The sequence below is a fragment of the Triturus cristatus genome, chromosome 7 (assembly GCF_964204655.1).
Source record: "Triturus cristatus chromosome 7, aTriCri1.1, whole genome shotgun sequence".
Lineage (NCBI taxonomy): Eukaryota > Metazoa > Chordata > Amphibia > Caudata > Salamandridae > Triturus > Triturus cristatus.
The window spans coordinates 1,615,744,893-1,615,758,882 of NC_140590.1; the positions used below are offsets into that span (position 1 = coordinate 1,615,744,893).

The window sequence follows — 13,990 nt, forward strand, 5'->3', positions numbered from 1 at the left end:
TTCGTGATGATTGCACTGTGCGGACAAGCATCCGGCACTGAAAATCACTGCGAACAGCATTTTTCTATCACACTCCGCTGCTTGCGGAGCTCCACGTAGTGCGGTGGACACTCCACCACTTGCGGAGCACCATGTAGCACGGTGGAGTTTTTCTTTCAAGCTACAGAGTTTTGCATAGCGCAACTCCGCCCAGGGTTAGTAATAAAGGTGGCTTTGAATTGGGCCTGGGCTTCAATGGGAAGCAATTGGAGGGTTAGCAGGGCAGGTGAAATGTGGTAATAGTGTTGCGCTCAGTGCACCTAGGTGAACTTTAGGAATGCCTGACCGAAGAGCAATTCCATATTCTAGTCTGGATAGAACAAGAGACTGCACCACTGTTTTGTGGTCTTGTTCCAGGATCAATTGTCTCATGTCCCAAAGCTGCCTAAGTTGGTGTTGTGCACTTTTGGCTATGGCTGCGATGTGGCTGTGAAGAGTGAGATGATTTTAAAGGATGGCACCAAGTGATGTGGCACTCTGGACAATGGCAGGGCAGCCATCCAGAATGGGAAAGTTAGCTATCCGTTCCTGTATTGAGTTTTTGGTTTCAGAGGAGAAATCAAAAGCAATTCTGTTTTAGTTGGGTTGAGTTTTAGATGGTGGTTAGACATCCAATCTTGAATCTTTAAGCGCGTGATTGAAAGCAGGGCAACATCTTCTGGGAATGACATTTCCATGTATATTTGAGTGTTGTCGGTACAGAGATGGAAGAGAATCCCAGAGTATGAGAATCACACAGTGGTTCAAGGTGGTCAAAGACTGTTAGGGAGCGGCTTGAGCCTTGAGTGACACCTTGATGTATCCTGACTGGCCTCGAGAGCAAGTTACCCATTTTCACAATTTGGGAACAGTTGGTTGGGCAGCAGAACCAGCTGAGGACTGTGCCTCCACATCCCATGCGTTTAAATACTACTTTGTATCTGATTTTTTGTCTAGGAAGGCAGGCGGGCCTTCTGGTTTCAGGGAAATTGACATTCTTAACATCATACGTAAGCCAGTCTCGCCACGAATTGGCCTATTATATAACATAATAAACAAACAGACCCCCGACGACCTACAGAATATAGCTGATAAATGGTCCAGCAAAATTGACACTTCTAACACTACTTTTTTTAACTCACTCTCTCTTTCAAAGAATATTCTAATTTCAGCTAAACTGCAGTCGCAACATTTTAAAACTATTTTTTTTCTATATCTCACCCCTAGTAAGATTGCTAAGTGGGGCTCTGCCCAAGGTACCTTCTGTCCAAGATGTGCGGAACATGGGGTCAATTCTATTCATATCTTCGCTAAATGTTTAAAACTTTACATCACCTTAAACAGAATACAGGAATTCTTAAGGGAAGTTACAACTCAGCCCATAACTTTGAATCCTACTATTATCTTGCTAGGAACACAGACCGAGTCCTCTCAGCTGAAAAGAGATGGCTTAATTTTTATTGCTATGGCTGTCTGGAGGCTTTGTGTGGCCTCCTCCTGGATAGATCCGGAGCCCCCATCATTCTCACAATGGTTAGCCCGCTTTATTGCCATATACTACTTAGAAATCGCTATATATGCAAAGAAAGGAAGAAGGGGACGGAGGAAGGGATTAGAGCTTTGGGAAAAAATGAGTCTTTGGCTTGTACAGTCAGGATAATGTATGTGCTTTTCTTCGTTTTCTGTGTTTTTTTCTTTTCTCGTAATCATACGCAAGTTTTCTCTTTCTTTTGTGGGGTGGGGGATGGGTGCCATTTGGTAACGCTTATTGTAATTTTTTCCTTTTTTTGTTGTACTGGCAAATCAAATTAATAAAAAAAAAAAAAAAAAAAAAAAAAAAAAAGGAGAGGCTTGAGCCTTGAGTGACACCTGGATGTATCCTGACTGGCCTCGAGAGCAAGTTACCCATTTTCACAATTTGGGAACAGTTGGTTGGGCAGCAGAACCAGCTGAGGACTGTGCCTCCACATCCCATGCGTTGTTTTAGAGTGCATAGGCGGTACAGATGGTTAAAAGTTGAATTCTGCGGACACATCTAGGAGGACCAGGAGGCAGGAGTTAGAGTTGAGGATTTTAAGGGAGTCAGACTATCAGTTTCTGTACCGTGGCTATAATGGAAACTTGATTGGAGTGTGTCTAGGAGGTGGTTTGTTCAAATATGTGAAGCGAGTTGGGACACTATGGAACTTTCAATGAGTTTGCCCAAAAATGGGAGCATGGAGACTGGGCGGTAGTTCTTGTTCTCTGAATCCAGAGGTTGTTTTTTTTAAAGAGAGGGGTGATTTGACCTACTTGTCATCATTCTGCAAATAGGCCACGTGGGGGGGGGGGGGAGGGGAAGGTGAGAGAGACAGAGACCGAGAGATACAGAGTAAGACAGATTCACCATGTTGGTCCATACAGGAAGCAGGTGTGTGGCAAGAGATTTGCTAAAAGAATTTGAAATGACATTCTGAAGATGGTTTGAGGGTTTCTCTTTGGAGATTGTACACTGAAAGTCCCGTTCGGGGATTGGGGAGAAAGTTGACCATGAATGCAGGGCCTTGCATAGAAGAATCACCACCGTTTCTGGGGAATCGGTGGGTAGTGAGATATGGATGTCCCTAACATTTTTAGCAAAGACCTCCACAAAGTCGTTGCAGCGGGCCACGGATGAGTTAGCACCTGAAGTGGTGGAGGGGTTTGCAGTTTGCTTGATGACCTCAAACAGGCAGGTGTCTATTTTTTTGCAGACTTCACCAGGGCTAAGATATGGGAGAATTTGGCTCTGAGGGTTCGGTCTTTGCATAGTTTCCTCGCTTTGCGAAGCTTAATCATACTCCAGTGAGAGGGTGCTAGTCTTTCATGCTCACATTTTCTGATGAGCTTTCCTTCAAGTTCTTTTGAGAACTAAGGACTTCAAGGTTTTGGTCTGGACGATTTGCATTTCAAGGGTGCACATTTGTTGAGAAGGGATTCCATGCAGGAGTTGTACTTATGAGTAGCATTAATATCAAGGTGAGGTATAGTCGAAATTAGGTTAGGAAGGGCCACGATGGCCATTGCTTCTGTGTCAAGGGTGTTATGTCACCGAACCATATTTTCTTTTTCTTGAGTTTCTCGGATGTTTTGGAATAAGAGCCAAATTGAGAGAACAGGACCTGCATGTGGTCGGACAGTTGACTGGAATGGGGGTCATATGGCTCTAGGTGGAATGGGGTCATATGGCTGTAGGTTGGGGGAATTGGAGATTGTCAGGTCCAGAATGGCGCCTTTGTGGAGCCATTGTGTTTCTTTGATTGCATTAGAGTCCAAAAATATATGGATTTCAGTTGCCCATTTAGGTGGGTTGAGTAACCAGACAAAGGGCCTTATTTACATCTTGGCAAATGGGTTACTCGTCAGTTGCGGATATCTTGTCCGTCGAAATTTAAATCCCATAGGATATAATGGGATTTATATTTCCGCAGATGGGAAATCTGTCATTCTTGTGACAATGTAACGCGTCTGCCAAGATCTAAAAAGGCCCTTAAACATTGACCAAAACAGCCATTTTGTCCTTTAGGCATTTCCCAGTAGGTTTCAGATTAGAAGGCTGTATTCAAAGATAAATGGGTTGCCATGCCATAAATGCTGCATTCTAGTCACAGCTTCAGCGGGGGGCTGCTTTTACCATTTTTTGCCAGAGCAGATTTTAATTTCCAGTCCAGCCGTGTTTAAATTCTAACTCAAGGTTTGCAGTAGTAAAAGATGATCAAGGCCTGAGAGCAGAAAAACTGCACAGCTAGCATTCGTGTTCCATCACATAGCTGCTCTTCTGTGTGCAAAGACTGATGACGGACTTTTTAATGTTGACACCCACCTCACTAGTCTTTAAATAAAGCAGACTTCCGTCACAATCCCCACAATGCATCTCCACTGCGGATGTAGTTACTGGATTTCGGAACAGAGCTGGTTTAGCCAAACTGTGATTAATGACTGCTATGTGTTTGGAGCAAAGTCGCTTTTAAGGGCAAATTTCGATACTCGGTTACACTCCTTGCCTCCTATGATTGCTTCAAAACGAAAACATAAGTGTTCAGTCATGTACAAACATGAGCCATCACTGGTGAGAATTGCAGTTGATCAGTTACAGATTGCTCCTAACTAATGCTAGGCATGTGGGATATTGGCCATACACTAAACTAGTGCATATAATGGTTTAGCTGGACTGTGTGCTTGGTTATTGTTTGGGTTAAGTTGATATTTAACTAGTAGAATTTTGCTAGTTTTCACCACTCTACAATCTGATTTAGTGAAACTCAACTGATCACTTGAAATCTAAACCACACAAACCAGTTATGGCTGCCTGTTGGCTTTCCAGGGTGTTGTTGGTGGAAGGGATTCACCCTTGGGGCATGGAAAATTTGGGTTAGAGGTGAACAATGATTCATGTTTTGGTCTGATCACTTCTCTTGGTAAATCCTCTCCAATTCTCTTCCTTCTTATTATGAATCATACAAGGAATCTTACAGGACCTCACGTTGAAACCATTGTTTAATCCTATGGTGTAGCTTTTCCTTCAGAAAATAGATTGCATAATTTCTAGCAATTTTCGGAAACTTGAAATATTTCTCAGATATTGAAAACTTTTTGGGGACATTGGAAAGGACATGCTAGTTGCATCACTGCACAATTTGCAGACCTGGAGAAAGATTGCAGAAGCATCTGAAAGGGAGGAGAATTAACTGGGGTGAAGGAGGGTGGCCACGAGCGGACTCTAGACCCATAGGTTAGAAGCTCTGCGACACGGACTGGTTGCCATTTTATCATAGCGGCAGCGTGGTAGAGCTTATAGGCCAGGTCTAGGCATGAGAGTCACTCAGACACCCCCAGGAGGCTATGCTACCTCCCAGCACTGAATGTGGCAAACACCCATGCGCCCAGATGGCACAAAAATACAATGAGGCACTGAGGGAAGGGTACAGAGACCCTGGCATCAGGACACAGGGGCCAACAAGAGATGCCTGGTGTGGGTGGGCAGAGGGGGGCACAGATTGTGACCCAAAAACTCACAATGGAGGGCTGAGGAGATGCAAGCGAGTTGATCCAGGGTAGAGTACATATTTAAATGAGTTGCTTTACATTAAGGAATTTAATGTTTAAAATAAAAAGAGCAAATACATTTTATTCCTTTTGGAATAGAGCAACAATATTTTAACATTGGTGCTACTGTTACAAATACTCCATATTTTGCATTTACCCTTATTGCCACCATTGAAGTGCGAGAGCACTTTATTAGGTCCACATTTTTGCTAACATAGGTCAATGGCTAGGGCAGGAGATGTGCACAGGTTTCACACTTCAATAAAAACAAGCGGATGCAGCCCTGCCAAGTATCACGCATCAGGCGTTAGACTAACGCATTTCAGTGTGGTGGTACGCATCACCACACTGAAATGTATTGTCATGCATACAGCGCCTCCTCGGCTTTCAACCCGGAGCGCTGCTTAAGTACATGGCAGACACTAACAATTTGATATTACCACTCAGGCAGCCCGCGAGGCAGTCTGCGTTGCTGTAGCAGCCTTGGGGCTGGCTCAGCCAGCGCGCTCTGGACAAGACTGGCTACAATGTTTCAATTACCGCCGCCGCCCGGCAAAGTTACTGACATGACGTGGTTACGCCCAGACTAAGTTGCGGAGTTTCATTTGCCAAATCAACCTCCCGACTAGGGCCCGGGCGGGGGTCACTTTTGCAGCAGGCACAGCCGGGAGCACACAGTTACAGCTGAGCTTTCTCCAGCGCGGCCCGCTCGCGCATAGTAGATTCAGCAAGTGAACCCACGCGAGTGAACTGGAGTTTACAGTCCTGGACCGCGGAGCAGCTCAGAGCGGTAAACTGGATGTAAGTGCTCACTCAAGTAAGTGTCGGGGCATTAGTAGTAAATCGGGCCACCAGGCTCTCAGCTTTCCCCTGCTGCACTGCTTTAGGACCCAGCCATCCGCGCCGTGCACGGACAGCGGCACCGTTAGCCGTCCAGGCAGTTATTGCATTACTGGAGGAGAGGGAGGGGGGTTGTGAAACACCAAATGCCCCCTCTTAAAGTATCGCTCGTATGTAGGAGTTAAACAAATTTTAGAAGACCACCTTTGCTCGAGACAAAAATGCATTACCACAAAGAAATAGTTTGAAACACCCACGACCCTGGTAGGGAAGTATCTTTACTTTGTTTCATATAATGCTGCAGACCTGGGAGTAACAGGGTGCATTATGGTGGAAAAGAAGAGATACATATCAAAAGAAAAGAACAAAAAAAACCGCATAAACAAACTCAGTAAATGTAAACAAGGACAGGGGGGCGGGCAGAGGAGCGGATTCCTGAAGGAGATAGAAAGGCAGGGATTGAATTTCTTTCTGAATAAATTAATTTCGGAGGCAGAATTTATTTAGGCGTTTTCGGAATGTCAAGTGCGTGGTGCGAGAATCTGAAGGCAGGGATTTCTGAACTGTTTCCACCGCGCCTAAAAAACACTGATCATGCTTGCGTATAGTCCAAACTTGGAAATTTCCAGAATTAGTGACAGCTAGCTTCTGTGACCCTTGGATGAGTGTGAGACATACATTATACTGTGTGCTGACTGAGCTTCAAAATTTGATTTTGACTTTCAAATGGTGCCGGCTAAGTCACGTAAGGCCTGAGGTAAGGTAATCAGACTTTCAGGTGCCTGTCAGAAATTAAAAGTGTATGAGCTGTTCTGCTCTTTTTTACCTTGTTTTTTTATTTATTTTTTTAAATCTAATATCACCTCAAATGCAGACAATGATGACAGATATTAAGAAAAAACACGTTTGTTCAAGTGGGCCTGCTTCAGCGTTCATACTCTCCGCCAAATTGTTTGAATAGACACCATCGTTCGGTCCGGCTCTAATCTGTTGCAATATTGCCGCCATTTCACTACAAGCACCTGTATAAGTATCTCAGCTTTTCTTGAACTTTTGGGGCAGCACCCTACATCTATATTTTACCTGGCCTATGTTTCACTTGTAATATTAGCTGCACAACACTTCTGCTACATATCCTAACATCAATGTTTGGGCTGTGCTGCAGAAACTCTCTCCACTCCTCTGAGCAATTGTTGTCCAGTATCGGGATCAGGACAGTTACAAGCTATTTTTATGAAACTGGCTAAATCGTACGTACACAACTAAGCCAAATACCACGCATAAGCCGTGTTAAACTGAGTAGTTTTTGAAATATAACACTACGAAGCTCTGGCTGCCAGCTATGACCTATGTCGGACTGTCTGCGCCTCAGCTTGAGGCATGCCCAACGCCCGGAGCTTATCCGCGAGTCAGCTGACTGTACAGTGTTGACTCAATTGGGTAGCTGAGAAGAGATCCAGTGTGGTTCATGTTGGGGCCTCACATCTTTCTGTTGTGGGCTGGGTCCTACGTGTGACAGAGAGGGCCTGGAGTTTACACGGATGCTCTGCACCCTGATCTCATTGACTGCTGGCAGCAAGGAGAATCCAGGGGGGCAGTGTAGGCAAAGGCATCTGTGTTTCACTAGCTCAGCTACTTGCTATGGCTGTTAATAAGTAAAACAAATGCTTCAATTATTCTAAGCTGCCTGCACCCCTGGCCTGTAGTGTACGGAGTCTGAGAACTGTGTAGTCACGCATTCTGACTCTGCCTGGTCTTCAGCTGCCTGCTGTTAGTGCACTTTAGTTCAATGACTGCTTAGAGTTTCTTGTTGCTCAAATGGGTGTAATATTTTTGATATTTATAGGTTTCCCTCATCTTCATCGCTTGATTTTGCTCGCGATAAAGTGTCACACCTAGTTGTTGAAATGTCACTCAATTTCACTGAAATTTTGAAAATGTCACACAGCATTCTGAAACCTTGGCAGCTATGGCTGATGTTCTTACCTACTGCCTCATGGCTGTGGGCCGCCCGGACATTGGCAGCAGCCAGAAGACTTCTCCTCAGACAGGCTCCCACGCGCAAGGACTGCAGGGTCAGCATCTGGGCACAGGAAAGGATACAGGTTTAAGTAACTGAGTGACAAAGACATCATTCAAACACAAACATTCACACCTTATAGACTAAGTTAAGAGTGGCTCCTGAACCTGCGACACCTCTTTTGCCACATAGTGTCACACACAATTTTTAGGTCTTGCGCCTAGCGTTGCACTGCATAGCAGTGCTCACGCAGCGCGAGACATTTAGTAGGTGAAAAACGGGGATTTAGCACTGACCAAGGAATCGCACACGCTTGTGCGATTCCTTTTGTGCCACCCCATTGGCCTTTGCGTGTGTCTTTTTTGTAAAAGACTGCACGCAGTTAGCCAAAGGCGGGCGCATTGCACGTAATAGACACCAATAGGCCATGTGGTTTCAACTATCGTGCCCAGACACGGGCGCGATAATTGAAAGCACATCTCGCAGTGGAGTGCTCACCACTCGCAAGCTTCTTTGTTTTCCAAGCGGAAGTGAAAGCGAATGCTTTCCCTGCCGCTTGTTCCTTTGGTTTTCCTGAAATTATTCCTTTTGCCCAGATCACATGGATCTCAGAGGCCAAATCAATCCATCCCCCCTTTCTTGTCTGGACTCCCCGGTGGCGGCTGTGGTCAAACAGTCAAGGCACATTTAGAGGAAGTTGTGTGGTGTAGGTCTGTGATTAACTTTCTGGGATGTGCCTGTTTTTCAGGCTAGATCCGCATGTGGATTCTGTGACCACGTTTTACTGGCCTTCACACAATCATACCCTTTGTTTTCACTGGCTTTTCAAGCCTTCACTCATTCCCTTCTTCCCTCATCCTCATGTGTGTCATTAAGAGCTAAACAAGTTGTATTCTCTCTTAATTCATGTCATCCCATCACTGAGGCTGTAACCGTCAAAGCAAGTTATTCCAGATGTAAGGGAAAGAGCAGTTTTAGCGCGACATTTAGGTGCAGGATCATATTACCCAAAAATCAAAATGTCCATAATTTAAAACGAAACGGGAGCACTCCAGCAACCAAAATGTTATTTTGCCAGTGCCGCTGAAAATACTTGCACTGTTTGTGATGAAGCTGCAGAGCGATGGTGGCTTGGGTCAATATTTGCAAACTGGGCACTACAAAGGATTTATTTTGAAAGGCTGTTTGTCTGCTAGGATTTTATGGGATTGTCAGAGAGCAGTGAGATAGACCCTTATTTACCATCTCCTTCTCTGTCCTAAGCATCGTCCGAGCTGAACTTAAGATTTGATTGCAGGTGTGTTAGTTGACACATTCAGCCAATACTTTATGTTTAGCCAACATCATGTTGCATTCTGGGACTTCTAGTGTTGCTTCTGGTATTACGAGAACAGATTCCCAAAACTTTCAAGGTTACATAGATTTTTAAAACTTTATAGGGATGTGTCTTCGAGCACAAGCATAGAGAACAGAGAACTGCCCTGTTTAACAAGGTTACCTTCTCTCCAGATGTTCGATTAAATAAAGGAATCCACATGTAAACTACTTGGTTAGTTAAAAAAAAAAAAAAAAAAATATTTCATTGCCTCAAGAGAAGTTAGAAGGAATGGGCTGCAATGTAATTCAGCCTATTTCGGTCTGGTGGAGAAAGTAAAGTTATGTATATAGTATTCTCTCTAAAGTGCCTTAAACCACACGCTAAATTGTTCATTGTGTTAACACTGGTCAGCTGTTATGTGGCTGTAGAAAGACAGGTCACGTGACGGTGGAAGCATCTTGCACCAAATGGCTTCAATAATAGCCCTGTTGCTAAGAGAAAGGGAGCGCCCGAATGGTAAAATGTCATTTGGCCGAGTGGTCCCAAAGTCTTGCAAAGTGATGTTTTCAAAAGGCAAGAGCTGGAAGAAGGTGCCTCATGACATTGGCCACTTGGCAGCCATTTTGTTTTGCCGCCAGCCTTTGCATCTATGCACGTCTGCTACCGAAGCGGTAGTCATCTGATAGTTTTTCCGGATTCCTGTCCTTTTAACCCTAGCTCTCCTTGTCCCATAACTCCGTGCACTTTGTTCCTTCTATTCTGTTTCATGTCAAATGCCTTTCATCTTGGTTCATTAAAGCTTTTGATTGGTTGGGCGCTGCCAGCGCTGTTCTTTGGCGTCAAGCATCACAGAACTCAAACAATGATTTATTATATCAATGGGTAACCTGCTAAGGGCAGAATATTCAAAATGGCGCATGAATATTACCGACCTTGGCTCGCGCTCATGTGTGTTGGTGCAGCAGATGGGGATGGGTTTGTTTGAAATATCTTAATACGTCCATATATTTAAGTCTAATAAATTCACCTCGCTTCTAATGTCTACTCTTAACCTGCTGCTTAGGTTGTTTGCAAGTAATAACTTGACAGTAATTCTGTGGCAGGCAAGTGTTTCCTAGTTACAATTTTCAATGTTGGCTGGCATTACAAAATCTCGTAGACCCCAAATATCATGTACAATAACAGTGCTCTCGATTGCATTCTATGTAGGTTTTCATTTTTATAAACGGCGAGGCAAGTTAGGGGCCAGGGAGCCATGCATATCAATATGGAGAATTTATAGACTTGGTCAAGAACAGGGATGGAATTAATTTGAGTTTTTATCCAGTGGTAGGAGGACTTATCTATTTTTTGTTGAGTACTCCCTGGAACGCAAACTTGTATCCTTCCACTGCTCACTTTTAGAGAACAACTTATTTTGTGCTTAAGCTTTCCGCGAGATTGCAAGTGTTTTTTAGATCTCTCTCGTGTGCTTTCCCCAATTTCTGTGTTGCTCTATCATTCATCTGCTTTTCTCCACCTGCGTTGTTCTAGTTTCCTTTTTCTTAAGAATTCCACGAGTACGTGTGTTTTCAGCTGTCTCCCTCAGTGTTCTTCCGCTCTGTCAGGTTCTCTCTTTTCTGTATTTCTTCCTGCCCCCTGCTGCTCTCGCTTGTGTTCTTCTCCCCCCCACCCCGTGCTCAGTGTTGCCGTCTTTCGCCTGTGCACAGCTGTGGTGTTCTCTCTCCTGCTTCTGCACCCTATCATCTGTGTTGTTTTTCCCCTTTATACCCACCTGTTCTGATGCAACCCAACACTCAGTCCCATTTTTTCTTTGGCACTTGAGAGCTACACAATTTCTTTTTTTTTGCTGGTTCAAGTGGTGTTTTCCATCTTCCATTAGTAAATAAAAAATTAAAGCAAGTGGTGCCAGGGTCATTCTACTGGTGCGTGCATATGTTTTGATCCATGTAAGTGTGAGTGGAATGACACGTGCCATAGCACGTTTGCATTTTATATTTTGACGATGCTGCACAGCATCCCGATGCCGTGCATCACCCCACAAGCAAATGGCCATGCCAGTAGGTCGGAAAGGCGGGACCTGTTGGCTTTGCCAATGATTGTTTTATGTGCGGTGTGCTCTAGCTGGTCACTTTCAATTTTGTTGTTGCATTGAAAAGCATCAAACTCTTCATGTGGGAGGGTCCTTAGTGATGACCATTGATGATGCACCTTGCAGAGGCGGGTCTGTAGATCCTCTCTATACTGCAGGTGTGAGAATGCAAGTGAAATGCAGGGAAGGATGAGATTCCAGACCCTTGGTGCACAGTGCAGAGAACTTGAATCCTTCTTTCCTCCTTTCTAGCTTTCTCCCTCACAGCGATTGTGTGTGCTTGTGAAATCTCTTGTATTTAATATATCTTAAAAGGGGCTCTTGTCAGTTCCCGGTGCTGAATTACTGTGAAATCAAAAAAGAGGGGGGACCGAGGAGCGAGTTACGGTCCAGTGTCCATGCTCCTCTTTCATAGTATTTAAACAAACAATAAGGACACTGTTCCAAAAGGCTGGCTACCGGATATGAACCAATAGTCCTCGCCAAGAAAAAGCAAAAGTGAAGAGAAAGACCTAGGTATAGAGGGGACCCCCTTAAAAGGAGAAAGAACAGGTCTTATCTCCTGTTGCCCTCACACACCCCGGAGGATGTCATGCTTCATCATCGGGCAATGGCTCCTCGTCGGGCCCGGCGGTGCAATGCCCAACGGGTCCCCCCGAAGGGTCACTTTGGCGGAGCTCTTTGAAAGTCAATGCCGGATGGTGCCTGAGGGTATGTGGGGTGTGGGTACAAATGAAGAGGGCTACAAGGTGCGTGCAGATTACGATAAAGTTTAAAAAGGGTTGCTAAGGCCAAAAATTGACAACGGGAATAGTTCCCATAAAGGCACATTAGAACCCCATGGGTAAACAGTTACCCTTACAGGCATAGATATGCATGTAATGGATTGACATGTTTCGCGCCACTGGTGCCACAAGGGTCATAGGCGCTTCTTCAGGATCAAAAACAATCAGCAGTGAAGTGCACGTGAAGTGAGTGATAAAAAGCATATACCCTCATAATCAGCCAGGGTGAGCCAGTGCCCCGTTTCCCATACAGGGTGGCAGTAAATTGCTTATCCTCCTGATGGATACCTAGGGTAGAAACACAGAATACATTATAAGCAGTATGTGTATCAGTACAACTTGATGCCACAAAATGTGCCACAATCGTGTGCACAACCTGCCACCATAAAAGACACACAAGCCAGAACTTCGGGGCGTCCCAAAAGTAACCCATGTACCATTTATCCCCTACCGGGATTTTGCCACTCTAAAGAAAGAGAACCTCTCAAATATGTGCGTGCCCATAAATATTCCGTCCTACAACGTAGCCGGTCTAGCAGACACCCTTAATGTCAGATGGAGGACCAGGGTGTTGCGCATAGTTGTGATCATAACATTATTCCCCATATGCAGTACGATGCGCATGCGCGGGTGAGTAGTTCTCCCCGGTGGCGCATGCGCAGCGGGACCTCGCACCTGCGCAAGTGCCTTGTCACGCCGAGGGATCTACGTCCCGGATGTAGACGCCGCCCGGGCTTCTCTATTTGGACTATTTAGTCAGAGCATTGTCCCCTGGTAACTCGTGGGGGGAGACGTATGGACGGGGCAGGTACTCTGCAGCCCGCACCCGGACACCATTGTAAGTTAAGTAGGGGGCGTTTGAGGAAGGGGCATTCCGAGCGATTAGAGCACGGCTCGCGCACAGCCCTTGTAGTGTTTGGGCTTTGGTGTTTATGCTCCCTCTCATGATTGCTCTCTTTTAAATATCCCTCTTTATTACAGTCCGTTTGGGTGCGGGGGTCCACAGTCTCTGGCCTTAGAAGGGACTCTCCTGATAATGCTGGGTAAGGAATTTTTATTGGAATTGCTTCCCTATTTGTAAGTCCTGTGACAGAACGCTTACCATACGGAAACAGGTAGCCATATATGACTGGTCCTATGCAGAATCACACTGTGGTCAAGGGTACTGTATATAATTTTGACACCCTGGTCCTCCATCTGACATTAAGGGTGTCTGCTAGACCGGCTACGTTGTAGGACGGAATATTTATGGGCACGCACATATTTGAGAGGTTCTCTTTCTTTAGAGTGGCAAAATCCCGGCAGGGGATAAATGGTACATGGGTTACTTTTGGGACGCCCTGAAGTTCTGGCTTGTGTCTCTTTTATGGTGGCAGGTTGTGCACACGATTGTGGCACATTTTGTGGCACAAAGCTGTACTGATACACATACTGCTTATAATGTATTCTGTGTTTCTACCCTAGGTATCCATCAGGAAGATAAGCAATTTACTGCCACCCTGTATGGGAAACAGGGCACTGGCTCACCCTGACTGATTATGAGGGTATATGCTTTTTATCACTCACTTCACGTGCACTTCACTGCTGATTGTTTTTGATCCTGAAGAAGCGCCTGTGATTCTTGTGGCACGAGTGGCGCGAAACATGTCGATCCATTACATGCATATCTATGCCTGTAAGGGTAACTGTTTACCCATGGGGTTCTAATGTGCCTTTATGGGAACTATTCCCGTTGTCAATTTTTGGCCTTAGCAACCCTTTTTAAATTTTACTGTAATCTGCACTCACCTTGTAGCCCTCTTCATTTGGACCCACACTCCACATACCCACAGGCACCATCCGGCATTGACTTT

General features: G+C 45.1%; 1 protein-coding gene across 1 annotated transcript in view; it reads right to left on the reverse strand.

Moving 5' to 3' along the window:
* COX4I2 (cytochrome c oxidase subunit 4I2) overlaps positions 1-13,990 on the reverse strand; it is a 195,916-nt gene that overhangs the window by 68,064 nt on the left and 113,862 nt on the right. Inside the window, exon 2 of the mRNA XM_085619531.1 lies at positions 7,909-8,005. Coding sequence (XP_085475657.1) covers positions 7,909-8,005 — 97 coding nt within the window. The remainder of the gene's footprint in view (positions 1-7,908; positions 8,006-13,990) is intronic.